Here is a 16,825-nt window from a genome sequence, read left to right as displayed (position 1 = left end):
TTGTTGTGTCGCGGGTGACGTCAGTGCCGTGTGCGGGAGACGGAGCGGCGTGCGCCTGGCGAGACAAAGGCGGCGGACCGACCGGGGTCAGGCAGCAGCAGAGAGCCGAGAATCACTGTTTTTTTACTAAAAGGTAACTGCTAACCTTTAATTTCAGCTGCGGCTTCCCTGATGAAACGCGGAATGAAGATCCATTGACACTCCCAGGAATACACTCTGACTCCCTACAAAGAGAAAAAACAACAGAACCCTGTTTTCGGTTTTTAACGTTTTTCTCCTACGCCCCCCGTTTAGCTAGTTAGCTTGCCTCGCTAGCTCCCTAGCGCTGCTCAGCACAGGTCTCCTCCTCCTCCTCCTGCTGGCTGCTTCTCATCTTTCCCTCAAGAAGAAGTGGGCGACAAGCGAAGAAAGGAGCTCGTCGACAAAGCCAAGATAAAGTAAGTTCGTGTGGTTTTAATACTTGTTTAATTTTAAAAATTATAAACGCGGCTGCCTGTGAGATTGAGCACAAGTTGGACTGTCAGAGCAGCTAACCAGCTAGCTGCGCTGCTCCCAAACAAAGGGGTCGGCAACGTGACTGAGTGCCGACTGTGTGGGACTAGCCTGTTAGCTTTGCTGTTGAAGCTAACAGCAGCTTATATATCTCTATTTTTTTCTGTAGTTTTTTCGATCCGGGCACACTAAAGTGTCTGAAGTTTAACAATCAGTGCCTTGATGGTTGTATATATCTTTATGTGGGGATACTTTGTTCACGGGTGTTAAAGCGGGCATGCTTTATCCTGACAAACAACCAGCCTCCTGGATGATCCAGTTGTCAGACAAGAAGCAACAACAGACAAAGCAAGGCGCCCAAATCAACACTGTTCATGCATGCTACTGTTTTGGACTGATATGCGGCTTCTCGTGCTCTTCTCCTGCCCCATTTCGTTTATTTAAAGATAAACAAACGATTTATTTATTTTTTTGTTATTTTTCCATTTTTCTTTCAGAAGAGGGTGAGCTCACTCCCAACAAAACAGGCATCCGTGATCTGATGTGAGATCCACGGAGAGACTATGCCTAGCCCTTTATTCCACCCCGAGATTATGGACCACGACGTGGTGATCAGCAGCCACCACAACGGGGTCGGTCTGCCCCGAGAGACGGACCAGGAGTCCCGGGAAGAGGACCACCAAGAGGCGCTCCGCTTTGCTCTGGACCAGCTGTCACTCATGGCCCTGGAGAAGGTGGACTGTGGGGGCGGCGGTGGTAGCGGAGGCGGCGGACTGGTCGACCCTCTGGATGGGACCCAGGGTCCTGGCTCTGAGGGTTGCAACGGTGTGGGCGGAGGGGGCTACGTGGATCTACAGATGCTGGAGCATCCCAGCGGGTCCCGGGACTCACCGACGTCCTGCTCTCCATCCCCAGAGTACTACGGCTCGGGCGGGTACCACATGGCCGGCTCGCACTCCATGCTGCACGGGGAACAAAGCTCCGTCCTCTGCAGCAGGAAAAGAAGTGTCAACATGACTGAATGTGTGCCTGTGCCCAGCTCTGAACATGTGGCAGAAATAGTGGGAAGACAAGGTAAGAGCATGGCTGTTTATGATGCTGTTAAAGAGGAATTATATGGTTGTTTGGATGTTTGTGGACAGCTTGTTCAGGCAGCATGCAGCCTGCTGGTCCTTTGTTTGGGTGGCTGCCTGGTGAGAGGAGGGTCTCAACTTTTACTGCTTGATCCTGGTGCCCTGGTCGGGCTGCACTCACTGTTTGGGTCTTTAATGGCAGCATAATGCGGATACTTCATTAAAAAGCCTCACCTTGTGTATTAGCATGCTCTTTTTTAGGAGTATTTAGACAATGCCTTGACAGAGTGAGTGAGAGAGTGTGGTTGATGAGTAGGAGGGAGAGGGGGGGAGGGGTGGGAGAGGGTCAGACAAAGCGGCAGATTGTCGGGAGTCTGGACATGTCTAGCAGCCTGCACCAAACAAAGGAAATACACCGAAATGTGCTGCTTTTATGAAACACACTTTCAAAGTGGCTGATTTGAACACGCAACTTGCAATAATCCCTTATGTATATGTTGGCGATGGATTATTATCCGCTTTGCAGAGCATATTTCAGGCTGAAACGGGGCAGCAGGCGCACAAACACGGGACTGGGCGGTGTTACGCCCTGCACCCAGCCCTGTCTGCCGATGCTGCCGTTCGCACAGGAGCCGCTACATTTCACCGCTCAATTTAATTTTATTATTTTTATCACTATAAGCCCTACACCATATTTCTACCCGTGTTGTGGATTTGGTTTGGCCGCGGCAGCCGCGGTATCGTTACGGCATTGTTCTCTTTGTTTGAAAAAGCCATGCTTTCTGCTTCCCAGGATGACATCACACTCTGTGCGCCCGATTGGTCGCTGAGACCGAAGCGTCCATATTTAAAGACACAGCGCACAGATGATGCTGGAGGAGCATGAGTTGACACAAGCAGACAGTGCAGCAGATATTGACTCAATGTTTGGGCAGACAGGATTTTCCTGCGTCTCCTGCTACTGGTTTAGCTTGTGCTGATACGGTATTATAACGTCAATGCACACATATGGAAGGTGTTAGGTGCTATGTTTAACACCAATGAGCAGCCTAAAGTGCAGGGCAAGATTATTTTTGTTTATTTTTTGAGGATTTAGCCGATTTGGTCATGTTGATTAATTATTTATTTCTACAGCTGCAATGATTTATAGAACAGTTGTCACCCTTTAAAGGGATCCCCAACTATTTTGTTAATAACTAACCGGTTTGAAGTTTTTTTTAAGTCAAATTCTCTCATTCAGCATCTTAAATTGTCAATATTGTCTTGTTTGTTTACCACTCTTTGACAGCTATCTGAATATCTTTGTGTTGTGGCCAAATAAGGCATTTGGGGATCATCACAGGATTTGGGAAATACTGTTGAACATTTTACAGAAGAAACAACTAATCGATTTACCAAGTACATAATAAACAAATTATTCAACAAGTAAAATATGTATTAGTTGCAGCCCTGTAATTCTCAACATTCAAGAAGGCACTGAAACTGTTTTCAATTGACTGTTTATTCATGTAGCATAGCTGCCAGTAATTTGGATATAATCCTTCTGTAGTTTTAATGAATGCTGTCTGATGCAAAATTAATCCAACCTTCATGAAGGTTTTAATGTTCAGTCTTTTTCTAAACTGTTTAAGCACATTTATTCAAGATTTATATACGGAAAGGTAAATAACATGAATTAAATAATGAGGGGAAAAACATTAACAAAAGGGCACTAAGTCCTAAACCACCTGTAAAGTCAGATGAAACCATGAAGTTTGGGAAACAGAACATGTTCTTCATGATGGTACCATTTATTGTAAGGCAGCTTTATACACTGCTGTGTGTACATTTGAGCTGTACTCATGAGACTACAAAGTTTCTTCATCAAAAATAAAAACACTTTTATGTTAGACTGTTATAATTACGTGTGTGTGTATGCGTAGATGTGTATTGATGTTCATGTGCGTCTGCGCCCTGCAGGTTGTAAGATCAAGGCTCTACGTGCCAAAACAAACACGTACATAAAGACTCCAGTCAGAGGGGAGGACCCGGTGTTCATCGTGACGGGCCGCAGGGAGGATGTGGAGATGGCCAAACGTGAAATTGTCTCTGCAGCTGAGCATTTCTCTATGATCCGAGCGTCCCGCTGCAAAGCTGGAGCTCCTGGAGGAGGAGGCTCTCTTCCTGGACCACCACACTTACCTGGACAGACCACCATACAGGTACAGAAAACCACCTCGCAGAGAGAATTGTTTTACTAATGAAAACAAGGTGTTAATTAGTTTATTTCAGACACTAAAATGTTTCTCTCCTCACTGATCCAGGTGAGGGTCCCCTACAGAGTAGTGGGCTTAGTTGTTGGACCAAAGGGAGCAACTATCAAACGCATCCAGCAGCAGACACACACCTACATCGTGACACCCAGCCGAGAGAAGGACCCAGTGTTTGAAGTGACCGGCATGCCGGAGAATGTGGACCGAGCGAGGGAGGAGATCGAGACCCACATCACCCTGCGGACAGGAACCTTTGTGGACCTGCAGGGAGACAACGACTTCCACACCAACGGCACCGACGTCAGTCTAGAAGGCCTGGGAGCCCTGAGCGGAGGGCTGGGGGCGTCACTGTGGTCCAGAGCTACCGGCCACCATTCAGCCCCGCCTCCTCCTCCACCCTCTCCACCTCCTGCTCTGCCCGTGTCCATGCACCACTCCTCCAGCAGGAAGATGTCCTCGTCCGTCGCCTATCACTCGCACAACGGCGGGATGAGCTCAGACAACTACAGCACCACCCGCAAGGCCAATGAGGGAGGCAGCCCCACCAGCCCCTTCAGCACAGGCTCCAGCAGCGCTGGAGGAGGGTTCACCTTCGGGGGCGACTCCACCCCAGGCCTGCCCTCCTCAGATGAACTCGGCTTTGAGTTCACAGCCTCCAACATCTGGGCTCCTTTCGTCAATGGTGGGGCGGGCGGTAAGGCAGCCGGCTCCTCGCAGCAGCAGCAACAACAACAGCAGCAGCAGCAGCAGCAGCAGCCACCTCTACGTCGCAACAGCAGTGGTCTCAGCGGCGGCGCCATCACTCCACGATTGTCTCCAACTCTGCCTCAGGATGCCGGCGTGGGCCCCATGGATCACCCGTTAGCCCGTCGGGCGCAGAGTGACCCCCTCAGCACTCTGTCCTGGCTACAGTCCGGCAGCACAGGAGGCGGCTCCTTCTCCGGGGCGTCCAGCTCCAGCTCCGGAGGCTCATCCACCGGTTACTCCTCCTGCTCGGCGTCCTCCCTGCCCGGCGGCTCCCCCACCGACTCTGAGGGAGGAGGCAGCGGCGTGGGCCTGAGCTCCGGGATGCTGAGCCGGCTCAAAAGTGGCTCGGGCGGCCCCGGGATGGCGGGCCTGGTTGGCGTCAGCCCCGGGATCAACAGGGACTGCTTCGTGTGCTTTGAGAGCGAGGTGACGGCGGCCCTGGTGCCCTGCGGCCACAACCTGTTCTGCATGGAGTGCGCTGGGCAAATCTGCCAGTCAGCGGAGCCGGAGTGCCCCGTCTGCCACACCCCCACTACACAGTGCATCCGCATCTTCTCCTAATGCCCCAGCAGGTGGGGTGGGGTGGGGGGGTAAATCTAAGGGGAGGGGGGGCAGGAAGAAGGCTGTAGAGGGGCACCAGCTGCAGCAGAAGTGATCGGAAGGATTCACACTAAAAACTTTCACACACACACGATGGACCATAATAAATGCATTAATAGAGATGATGATACTATACGGATGTTGATTTATTGCTGATAAGTGTCAAGATGAATAATAACAATAATAATAAGTACAATGACTTATTTTCAGAGGTAATTGAAAGCGTCTGCAGACGGTTGGGGCTCAGACGGTCTCATTGGTGAACTTATGGAAGGAAACTAGTGTCTTATCTCTCTTCAGGCCTTCATTTTGACCGCAGCAGCCCGCTCTGCTGGCCGCCGGTCCTTCTACACATTTCTTCATTCTGGCTTCTTCAGATCTCTGCCTGCTTTCTCTCTCACAGCCTTTCCTTTTGACACTTTTGTACTTAACAGATATTTTTCGATGAAGCTGTCAACGAGGCCTGCACTTTTTCTACTCCCTTATTTTAATGTTCTCGACAGGACGCAAACTGTTCCGACAAATCCCTCGCTTTCTCCCCCTTCCTGCTCTCTCACCCATGCTGTTGTTTGTGACATGAAGCGGCGGGGGGGCGGCTATTTTTCTGTACGCTTGGAACTTTTTTATTAAAGGTCGGGCACCTAGCAGAACAATACACCCAGGGGACCTCCTTTAAGATCAATTCCTGTTTATCTTTGCCACAAAAGAATCAGCCATCAGTAATGCCAAATGTATGCTATTAATAGGCTTCTCTTAATTCTTGATCAAATCCAATAACGATGAGTCTGCCCCACATTTCAAATGTGGCCGCTGCATTAGTTCACATGAATTCTCCTTTAATAAGTGAGAAACGTGAGTGGTGATACTGTAGGAATGTGTCTGAGGTCAGTTCTCTGAACGTTTGGGCTGCCTGACAATCCCTTTACATCTCTCTTTCTCTTGTGTGCGCGTATGTGTGTGTATGTGTGTGTGTGAATAATGCCCACTCATGCTGTGTGTTACATCAGCATCATTACGCTCTGGTTTCCTCTCCTTCACTCTCGCAGTCTTACAGGAAGTCGATGCTCTGATCCATCCAAAGCCAGGACGTTCTCCTCTCACATCCTCCGTCTGTTACACGTAGATCGGCTCGTTTAGCGTTTTCTACTCGTTTTCTGACTCTTTGACTGTCCGGTGTGGCAGACAGACACATTTTGAACTTTAGGCTGAGATAGGGCTTTTCTGATGTCACACGTGAATGTTTTTGTCCAATAAGGTTAGAGGAGAGCTGGCTGCTCCACACGACAATAACAAGGGGCGCGATCGAACCGTTTATTTTTTCATGCACTGTAACTCCCGGCCCCTCTAAAAATGGAAAAAAAAAAAAAAAAAAGAAACAGCTCTTACTGTTTTTGTTTTGGTCTTCCACCCCACTCGCACAGCTAAGCTGTATGGCACTCTCTCAGATGACACACTGTCATCCCCACACACCGCTCTATTTCTCCTGGCTAAATGTAGTGCACTATATGGTTAGCTGTTAGAGATTCGTTCTGTGTTTCTTAGCATTACTGAGTTTCTCCAAGCGAGGCGGTTCCATCCTGTTTTGTGTTTGTGTTTTTAGATTCGGTGTGAGTTTGCAGTACCTGCCTCCAGTAGTGTTAGTGCCGTACGTATGATTCAGGCGATGTCGGTGTGATGGTACACGGTTGCTGTTAGCGGCCCTTTTGAACATGCATGGAAATCAGCTCATAGAATGAGACAAGCCATGACGACAGAATTAAAAACGACACACGTAATTCTCAAAGGGCTTCCTCTGACCGCACAGACACATGATCACATTTTTCAGGCTCTCACACGTAGGTAGAATCAACTTATCCTTTATGGCAGCTAGTAGCTAGGTCATCCAGGGCTTCCAGACACTCTTTGTGTTCAAATCCCAGCAGCTGCAGAATGTTTTTGCTTGTTGTTTTTATAGTTTTTTCTCTAAGTGTCCCTACAGTCATCAGTTTCAGATCCTGTCAGTGTTGCAGTGAGTCAGGACGGGTTGTTGTAGGGTTTTAATATCAAGGAAAAAAGGGTAACTCTACTTGAGTAAATAGTTGATATGGGCAGTTGCTGCTGTGCTTTGGTGCTCCAGCCAGTTTAACGTTATTTGCTGTCTGACTGTTCGTTTGCTTCTTATGTGACGAGGGCGGCAGCTCCACAGAGAATCGAATAAGCCGCTGTCCTGGTTGAGCGCAGCAGTGCACTAGTTCATGTGTCCACACGTGTAGAAAATAAAATCTCTGCCCAGGAGCTGAACCGGTAGTCTTCGTCGAGACTATCCCATGGTGCTTTGGTGCAACTCCCTGCTGAAACACGGCTGATGAACAGACCCAGTTGGCAGTGGGGAGGGGGCCTTTTTTAAGTTCTCAGATTGAAGTCGTCCACTGCAGACCTGAAAACCCTGATCTCATCCCGGCCCCTCGTCGGGCCGGTATACATGTTGCATTTTGTGTCGTACTCGTGCACACTCTGGAACAGATGCAGGGCTGCAAATGTGTCTGAATGGACAGATCAGTGGTGACTGTTGTGTGAGTCTGTCGAGGCCAATCTTTAAAAAGCCCTTCTTCAAACTGTCCAAGTGTTCAAGGGATAAATGTGTTGTATTTGCCAGATGGGTCTAATGTAGATCCCCGTGTTGCACTGGGACGTTTCTGGCCAATGAGAGAATGTTAGGGTTTATTGTACAGTAGTTTAATTGTTAAAAAGGTACAAATTTTTCAGATTGACTGCTGATTTTTTATTTTTTTTAGCCAAACTTCTCCCCTCCCCCATTTCCTTCCTAAAGGTTTGAAAACAGGGTTTCCTGAGGCATGCTAGCCAGTGACCTCTGACCTTTTTTTGTGATTCGAGGGGGGGATGCAAAGAGAGCCACGCCAGAAGGGGTGACAGACACCCCTCAAGCCTCCGCTCTCCTATTTTTTTGCTTTAATTCTCTTTGTATGCAGAACCAAAATGTAAAATGTCAGCAAACTAGGTTTCAGGCCTGACCTGTGTGTGTAAATACCCGGAATACAATCATTGGGATCTTGTTTTCAAAGCAAAATGACTTAATTGAAGATAAGTGTAGTTTCTAAAGAACATGTATCATTATTTGTAAGTTAACCATCTGCATGTCTTTAAGCCACCTGGCATTAGCTAATAATTTTTAAGATAAAAAAAAAGTTTTTACACATTTTATTTTTTACAATTTATTTGCTTACCTAAATATCCCAGACAATAATGTGACCCTTTTTATTACTTCAAATTTATTTTTATTTTCCATTTTTTTATTTTCCTTATTTCCTGTGTACTACATATAGGCAATTTATAACAAAATGAGAAAATTATTGAAGAAATTTTAAAATTGAAATATATTTTATTTGAAAGTTTATGGACCTTTTAACCGTGAGCCGGGAAAATTGTATAATCATATAATTTGAGCTGACTTGACGGTTATGAGAAATGTATCAAGAGTTTTATTTTTTATGCTTCTTTAATAAAGTCTTGTTTTTGGTTTCATTTTTTTACTGTAAAATAAGAACCTGTGTGTTGTGTGGTTATTTCTGCGGAGTCAATATGTGCAGCAGCCACATGGTGGCAGTACAGACACACCTGCAGCAGGTAATCTGCAGTTCAGACATGTTTACAAATGTGAGACCAGACAGCCGTTAATGGTGGAGAAAACTCAGACAGCGCTGGGAGGGACCTGAATCCAACACTTGAATATGTACGGTTTTAAAAGACATTCACAATGTTTACAGAGGTGGTGTAGACAGCAACAAATTTCACCATTTAATTCGTGGCTTTTCAGGTCCTTTGTCAAGCAAATGGAAGCTGCTTATAGATGAGGGATTGCTGCATTTCTCTGTTTGAGGTGATGAATTAAAGGTTCTTTCAGGTTATAAGCTGAAGCTTTGCGCAAACAAGTAAATAAATATCAGTTTGAGTGGAATGTTTCACTGTTTTCTGAGGTGAGTTGAAACTAGACTATCAAATGCAAATTATTTTTTAAAAATTAGCAAAATGGTCACAAGTTCTCAAATGTTACAATTTGCATCTTTTCCTCATCTTTAAATAAAATACATATTTTAAAATGCTGTTTTAAGAATACAAGGTGGATTATGGGTATTTGTCACTGATATTCTGTGTTATTTTTTGTTGTTTTAAAGTCCAAATGTTTTATTGACAAATCAAGAAAATAATTAATTAAATTATAATGGCAAAAATGGTTACTTGCAGCCCCAAATCAGAACTATATTTGGTCTATCACAGTGTTCACCAGGCTTGGCTTCGTTAATCTTCGTCAGCTCTTTAGTATAAATAAAATAACTACAGAAAGTATATGATTATCATTGTGGCTTAATGATTAGTGTGTGTGTGTGTGTGTGTGTGTGTGTGTGTTGATGCTAAACAGAAAAGCTTATACTGACTTTATTTCGCTGAAACAGCCTTTTGTTTCCACCCCGGGGTGTGGACGAGGAGCTCAAACATCTGGTTCAACTTTTGTAAAGTGGTTGTGAGTGATCCTCCCCTCCCCCTTCCACAGAGAGGTCAAAGGTCGCAGTGAGAGCAGACTGAGCGCTCACTGAAGTGGAAGCTGAAGTTGTTCCAGCTGAAGGTCTCGAGACAATATAAAACCCTGCTGTTTCCATGTGAGCGGGAGCAGCATCTGGTGGAACACTTGTTTGATTTCAACTTATTTCTAACCGTTAAAAGTTGCTGCATTCGAGACATCAGGAGGAATAATCAGGCAGACGTTTAGATCGTGACACAAATGTCCTTTTAATAGGAAGCAGATCACAATCAGGCTGCATTCCAGTTCCTCTTCATCCTCATTAAAGAACGATCAATAATGATAAGAAACAAATTAGAAACATCCTCTGTAGAAAATAATTCTCTCATGCGAGTTCTGTGTTCACACTACATTCATATTGGTTACAGATGACGTATTCACAAGCCGTTAAAAAAACACTGATGACTCATCATCACATCGCTTTGGAAATTAAGAACAAGGAAAATAAAAAGCCAAGAAACACCGAAGAGACACGTGCTGGCACGATAAAGTTTCCCATCATGCAATTGTAAGTTGATTCTATTCACAGGGGTGGGCGTCATTGGTCTCCACAGAGTTGTGTCGGCGTGCATGCATGCATGTGTGTCTTCTTACATGTGCCCTTTTGTGCTTGAGCAGAGATTGGTGTGTAGGTGTGTATGTGTGCATACAAACGTGAAGCAGGCAACCAACGAGCCCCCAGTTAAATGATCCATTATGGTTTTTTTTGTTGCTTTTCAGCGACAGCCTCACATGGAGAGTTTTATCTTGAGCCCTGGGATTACTTAAGACAACACACACAAACAATGTAGCTGTTAAATGGGGCGAAAAGCTCCTTTTAAAGGGCAAGTTCACCTAAAAATTAAGACTTAACTTGTGATCTGATGTGAGGTTTCGACGCCTAAATTAAAAAGCACTATCATGGTTGTGTATTAAACTATCCTTTGATAGAAAGAAGGCTCTGCTGAGGGTGAACAACATTCAGAAGCTTTTGTTTTTGGTAGGATTCAACAGAATTCATTAAAGACAACATGTGACAGGCCAGCAGGGACGTCTGGTGAAGCTCCACACAGCGACAGGAAAAACCTACTGCAGATTTTTGCTCACTGTCGGCGACATCATCGAGTTTCACTAACTAACTACAAGACAAGCCGGACTGTGACGGTGAGAAGAGGCTCATTTTGCGCACATGACGAGACTGAAGACATGAACAACATAAACGCTTGGCGGTGACTCGGATGGCTTCTTTCTTTGAAATAAAAACAAAGTTGGTTCGTGCAAATTTGGTCCTACTAACAAGGCAAATAGGATTCAAGGACAAAACTTCTCTGTCATCCAAAATATGTGAGAAAAAGCTTACACACTTCATACAGGAGAGGGGATTCATGAATCCATAATTTAACTATTTTATACACAAAAGAAGATCATGAGTTTCTTTGATCTGGATATTGCAGTTGGTGCTGCTGTTTTAGTGACAGCGCCTTAAGTTTTGGGTATGTAGGTATATTGCTCACAATCTAAGAGCCCATTGTGCAGGTGTGACAATCAGCTCAAACACACTCACACACACACACACACACCTTCACACACATGCACACACACGATAACAAAAGACACAGCAGTGTTCACAGAGAGGTTTGTTCTTCATAAAAACCACGAGGTTCAGTGAACATACAAACAAACCACTATTGCCTTAAAGAGATGTGTGTGTACGTCGTTCAGCGCCGTGTGTCCTTCAGGCTCCGCGTGGATTTATTTCAGTTCCTTCTCAGTGTCACCTGTGAGAGACTTTTCTGAAAGTCTGCTGTGTGGCGATGTTTCAGGGCAGGCGAGCAGGCGAGGGAGGCACGACCCTTGAGGTCATTTTGCCAACAGAAGCGTGAATGAGTGCGTAAACTGACATCCCAGTCCACTGATCCCGTAGCCCTTTTTTGGAGTTATGTGCACTCGAGGGGTGTGGATGTGTGAGACTCTGGGGTATTGCTCCGTTTGTTCTGATGTGAAGCAGGAAAAGTAGAAAATAAAAAGCACGCTGTGGCCACATCTTTAGCCTCAATCGACACATATCAGGCTCAGCATTTATCCCCTGTCGGTGTGTTTCTCCGTGATGATGAAGGTTAGTCAGGCCGTAACTATTAAACCTTATTGTTCCAGGGTTAAATATGCACCATGCTCACACAGGGAAATATTGCACCCATCTTTTCTGTGGGGAGGGGGACAGCACAGTGAATCACAGTGTTCCTGGGGTCAACATGCAGGACGTTTGTACATTACAGGACAGACTAGCAGTGATGTTGCCCCCTGGACGCTGATCTAAGGTGCGTGTGTTTTTTCCTCTTCTCTGATTTTTGGGCAAAAAGGAGCTGACCTTAGATCTGCGCCTGAACTCCAACTTACACATCACACCGTGGGAAGACTACGCAGAGCAAACAACTGGGAGGGGAGAAAGAGGGAGGGACTGGAAGAACGACACACAGTCAGGCAGGCAAGCAGACAGACGGACAGACGGACGGAGCATAGCTAGGCAAGGGCTGCTCTCCTGAAGACACAGAGAAGCAAAAGTGCAAAGTGGTCGTTCTCGATCTATTCACATGGTTTAGTTGTTCAGCGTTGAACTCTATCATATCTAAATGTACAGCGTATAAAATGTGAGATGTGTTCTAGGAAAGATAGAGTGAGGGATTGGCGAGTGCTCGCTAACGTGAGGCTAACCGAGAGTTTGAAATATTCAAAATGAAAAGTGAGTTTTATAAACATGTTCCTCTGTGTTTGCATTGGTAACATTGCGATGTAAATGTTGCATAATGTATGCAGATATATGTACAATAGAGCATTTCCATATGTGTGCTTGTATTGCACGTCTATGTAGGAGTGTGTATTATATATGTGTGCATAATACTATGTCTATGGGTTTTGTGCACACGCGTGGGTCCTCTCTCCTTCTCTCTCCTCCCTCCCTCAGCTGCGGCCCTCCTCGGCCGAGCGCTGATCCGACTTGAGCTTGACGAACTCTTTGGCCACGTCGTCGTTGTTGCGCTGGGAGAGGATGCGCAGCACGGTCAGGCCCGTCTCGTCCATGTGGACGCGTCTGCCCAGAGGCATCCAGCAGGTGACGCTGGCCTTGCTGGCGATGTCCTTCACCTGCAGCACGCCCATGCCCACGGTGCGGTCCTCTCTGGCGAAGCAGTAGTCCTTCACACACACCTGCAGCTCGTAGCTCTCAGGACCCAGCTCAGTGCCCAACGAGCTGAAGCACAAGACAGAAACACAGATTTATATTAAAGCTTAGAAAAGGAGTATTGTGTAAGTATTGTGATTCTACAAATATTACCATGTATATTCCTATTACTTGCAATTTGGAGGTTTTTTTAAATATTAACTGGGAAAAGTGTATTGCATTTTGCACTGGCTGGCATTGCACCTGAAAAAGTGTATATAATGAGGCATATATCTAAGTTTTATATGTATGTATGTATGTCTATGTAGGATTTTTGGTATCCTGTGTTGCATGTGGTCCTGTGAACTTTAAGCTTCCCAAAGTGACAGCAACACAGCTGACTCAGATCAACACACAGCTTGACAGAGAAAAAGACCTGATACAGCCAGATCCAACAGACATGATGGACACTCACTACTGGAAGCTCTCATTGAACTTAGGAGACCAGCTGTTGTTCTTGGACTTTGTGGCAAATTTCCTCTTCTTGTCACTGAGGTGAGGGCCGATGATGTAGACTTCCACAAAGGGCCTGAAGCCCTGAGCCTTCCATTTCAGGTCATTAGCAGCCACCACTGGAGGAGGAAAGTAGGTTGAGTTAAAAAGGGAAACAGAGAGAGAAGCATCAGAAACATAAGAGAGGACTTCAGTCTGCTCTGATTCTTTTACCTTTCACATTGATCTTGTGTTCTCCATTAGGCTGGGGTAAAATGTCCACGCCCATCACCACCTCCCCGACTGCGTCCACTCCAGAAGCTGTAGAGACACACATAGGGAGGGGTTGATTGTGTGTGTATGCACATCAGTCTTTTGGTGGCCATAAGCAGCAGCTGAGACTTAAAGAATTGGGATGCATCAGCAGATTGTGACTAAATTTATATATGCAGAAACTACACGCACACATGCACAGGTTCTGTGTGATAATCAGACGAGCAGGACTTGGCTAGATGAGGCCGCTTCTCTGCCAGCGCTCATGCTGAGAAAATGGCAAACTGTAATGCAGCAATAGCTTGTAATTTGTTCTTAACACTCTGGACGCAAACGGGAAAAAAATGAAATGGACATAATCCAACTGCAACCCAAGTTTCTGGAGAGAAGCTGGTTTTCATTAGTGGAAAAAAACAGTTTATTAATCATGTCTATTAATCTAAAGTCTTGTGATCAGTTGTTATGGTCTTTGTGTGCACAGTGTACATATGTAAGAAGCTTCAACTAGTAGAAGTCGTCTCACACATTAGTTTAGTCACGTTTTTTCCATAACACCTGATAAAAAAGGAGTTCAAAGAGGAAAGTAAGAAGGGAAAGAAGAAGCAGAGAGAGAGAGAGAGAGTCCAGGCCATGCCAAGGGCCAACCCTGCTCACTGTCGGGGGTTATCTTTGCTTCATGACAGTTTGATCACACAGATGTCTGAGCCGCTGTTGGTTGCTCTGGGGGACATGAAGGTTTTATGTAACCCTGCTGACACGTACCTTTCTCTGGGGGCGTGTCTTCGTTGGCCGTGCACCTGATCCCTTTCCCTCCGTGGACTGAGAGAAGACAGACAACAGTCAGCATGAGAAGATGGAAAATAAATGTTCATCAGAACAAGAACAAAAGTTATTTTTCATGTTATACTGTGCATATCTAAAACCAGTAAATGCAAATTCTGCGTTTCTTTTTTTAATTCACTGAAGCAATGAATTAAACATTGTCTTTCTACACTGTAAGCAAGTTATTCTATTTAATCCCATAATCCCATTTTAATTCCATAAGCTTTAGTCACAGTACGAATAAGCAGAAGAGCTCTTTGGGAGGAACTCAGAGCCTTTTTGTGTGAAATTGTTTGAACCTGCTGTGTGACAGCGAGTGTGTGTTTTGTGTGTGTGTGTGTGTGTGTGTGTGTGTGTTAACGCCGTTTGAAGTCTTACCCTGAGCGCTCTGCGAGAGAACAAACTTCCTGATCAGCTTGTCCGTGGCCTGGGTGTACAGGGACAAGGCGTAGCGCAGAGACTGCAGGTCTGGACTCTTTTCCAAGAAGGTTTTCTTCAGGCCCACACCGCCAGCGTGGAAGTATTGCTGTGTGACAAATGTGACACGACACACTTATTGTGGATAGGTAGACAGTGAGGAAGAAAGAGGACACAGACACAGAGAGCTCTAAGGGGAAAAATGTACAAGTCTATATAAAAGATTTGACTTTATCGTGACCTTTGTGGCTCTGATTAATATATTTCCTCTCCATCCTGATGGAAAAAACTGTGTCCAGGACTTTAAGTATCTGAAGTTGGATCTGTCTGTGCCTCTTTTTCAGACCAGCTAAAATATTGTTTAAGTAACATCATTAGCACCAAATTCCCTGCCAGCGTTTCTGTTTGTATCACACATCATACAATACCTTAATGGTGTCCAGTGCCAGCTCTATGACTGCACACTGTTTAGGAGTCAATGCTTTGGCCTCTTCTCGCCCCATGTGCTCCTGCAGGACAGATCAAACAATCAAGTCAGTCTACACCAGAGATAATGCTGAAAAGTGTATATTTAAGATACGTTTCATAAGCCAAGAACTTTGTTTCTGTTTCTTCTTCTTTTCATCACCTTGAGCTTAGACAGCTGGCCCAACTCCTTAGCAGCGTTGAAGATCATCTGAGTGCCCTGTCATGGAGAGAGGGAGATTCAAGTGAGGACAGTGCGGAGGGAGAGAGATGACAGAGGCAGGGTGTGTGAGAGAAATGGAGGGAGATTTGCAGAGTGTGAGGTGAGTTCAGGAGGTTCAGTGAGGACAGGCATCTGCAGATACAAGACACGAGTTTGAAGAGTGAGGGGGGAAAATACTACAACTACACTTTTTTAAATACTATTCGAATAAACAAACATGTTTCATCTTGAGAGAGAAAGACAGTCTAAGTGCTTTGGTGTACAGTCAGACAGTATTGCAGGGTTACATGTACAGGTAAGGTTGTTTCTGATGCACTGATATCCACAGAGAAGACGTGTGATAAAGACTACAGAGGATGATGTTAAAGCTCCCGTTACGATTAGATCAGTGTTTCTTCATGCTTACAGAGGCTGTAAACACACACACATACATACTTACAATAACCTAAGAATGGCAAAAAGGCAGAGAGAATGGGATAATGGTAGGATATATGAGTTCATGTACAATCACAATGGAAAACAGCAGTGGAATTCAGAAGCAGAAAGAAGGTTTTATTAAATACCGTCTGGTCAGTAAGTGTTGGAAGCACGATGGTTTTTTCCATCGTGTTCATCACCAGCTTCCACAGCTCCTTCAGCACTCTCTTGAGGACCGTCTTCTCACAGATCTTAGCAAACAGCGACAGGCTGAAAGACGAAAACACAAAATCTCTCAACTGACCGACATGAAGGCAGCACTAAAACACACATTTGTATTTATTCTGCTGGCTGTAGAGGCCAACATAACTTTAAAGGGCCAGTTCACCGATTTTCAACCTCAGTCCTCTCATGCTATCATGGGGAGCTAATGCCATTATGGTCGCTCTGTGCCTTTGGAGGACGCTATCCGCTTCTCCAATGGGCCCTGGAAAACCTCCGCCAGACTGCGTAAAACGCGTCATCTGGCAGAGGCCAGGGAGCTCGCTAAACTACACTTCCTCAATCTAGGACGCCCGCCTCCGACCGATGTCATGTCTCGTTCAAAAACGTCAGGTTTGAAATGTAGACTGCAGACCTGAAGAGTTTTTAGACGATCCACTGGTATATTCTCATCGTATTTCGGATTCTGTAGCTTTGAGCCATTGCCTGCTGGAAAACGGTAGCATTTCAGTCCAGCGTCTCTCGCTAGGCCGTTCCTTTCAGAGGGAGGGGCGCAATGCACGCTGGGTATTGTAGAAATGTAGAATGGGCGACACCACAAGCTATTTGTACAACTTT

General features: G+C 45.5%; 2 protein-coding genes across 2 annotated transcripts in view; one reads left to right on the top strand and one right to left on the bottom strand.

The window, feature by feature from the left end:
• Positions 1 to 81: 81 nt before the first annotated feature.
• Positions 82 to 5,125, top strand: LOC138612013 (RNA-binding protein MEX3B). The gene is made up of 4 exons (XM_069685302.1): positions 82 to 437; positions 990 to 1,566; positions 3,525 to 3,766; positions 3,869 to 5,125. The coding sequence occupies exons 2-4, from the start codon at positions 1,056 to 1,058 to the stop codon at positions 5,123 to 5,125; spliced, it is 2,010 nt and encodes a 669-aa protein (XP_069541403.1). The 5' UTR covers positions 82 to 437; positions 990 to 1,055.
• A 4,799-nt stretch (positions 5,126 to 9,924) lies between these two features.
• LOC138611333 (protein unc-13 homolog A-like) overlaps positions 9,925 to 16,825 on the bottom strand; it is a 33,131-nt gene continuing 26,230 nt past the window's right edge. The window contains exons 35-42 of the mRNA XM_069684382.1: positions 16,132 to 16,255; positions 15,509 to 15,565; positions 15,309 to 15,389; positions 14,842 to 14,989; positions 14,404 to 14,460; positions 13,603 to 13,689; positions 13,352 to 13,508; positions 9,925 to 12,966 (exon numbers count right to left, since the gene is read on the bottom strand). Coding sequence (XP_069540483.1) covers positions 12,678 to 12,966; positions 13,352 to 13,508; positions 13,603 to 13,689; positions 14,404 to 14,460; positions 14,842 to 14,989; positions 15,309 to 15,389; positions 15,509 to 15,565; positions 16,132 to 16,255 — 1,000 coding nt within the window. The 3' untranslated portion in view covers positions 9,925 to 12,677. The remainder of the gene's footprint in view (positions 12,967 to 13,351; positions 13,509 to 13,602; positions 13,690 to 14,403; positions 14,461 to 14,841; positions 14,990 to 15,308; positions 15,390 to 15,508; positions 15,566 to 16,131; positions 16,256 to 16,825) is intronic.

This window comes from Semicossyphus pulcher, unplaced genomic scaffold, assembly GCF_022749685.1.
Source record: "Semicossyphus pulcher isolate SPU_LCO1_2020_fin unplaced genomic scaffold, fSemPul1.0.p SCAF_7, whole genome shotgun sequence".
Classification (NCBI taxonomy): domain Eukaryota; kingdom Metazoa; phylum Chordata; class Actinopteri; order Labriformes; family Labridae; genus Semicossyphus; species Semicossyphus pulcher.
This window is presented reverse-complemented; position numbering and strand designations above follow the sequence as displayed.

Coding starts and splice junctions, on each gene's coding strand:
- LOC138612013 (XM_069685302.1), top strand. CDS start 1,056: ATGCCTAGCCCTTTATTCCACCCCGAGATTATGGACCACGACGTGGTG. Junction 1,567..3,524: donor AGAAATAGTGGGAAGACAAG/GTAAGAGCATGG, acceptor TGCGCCCTGCAG/GTTGTAAGATCAAGGCTCTA. Junction 3,767..3,868: donor CTGGACAGACCACCATACAG/GTACAGAAAACC, acceptor TCACTGATCCAG/GTGAGGGTCCCCTACAGAGT.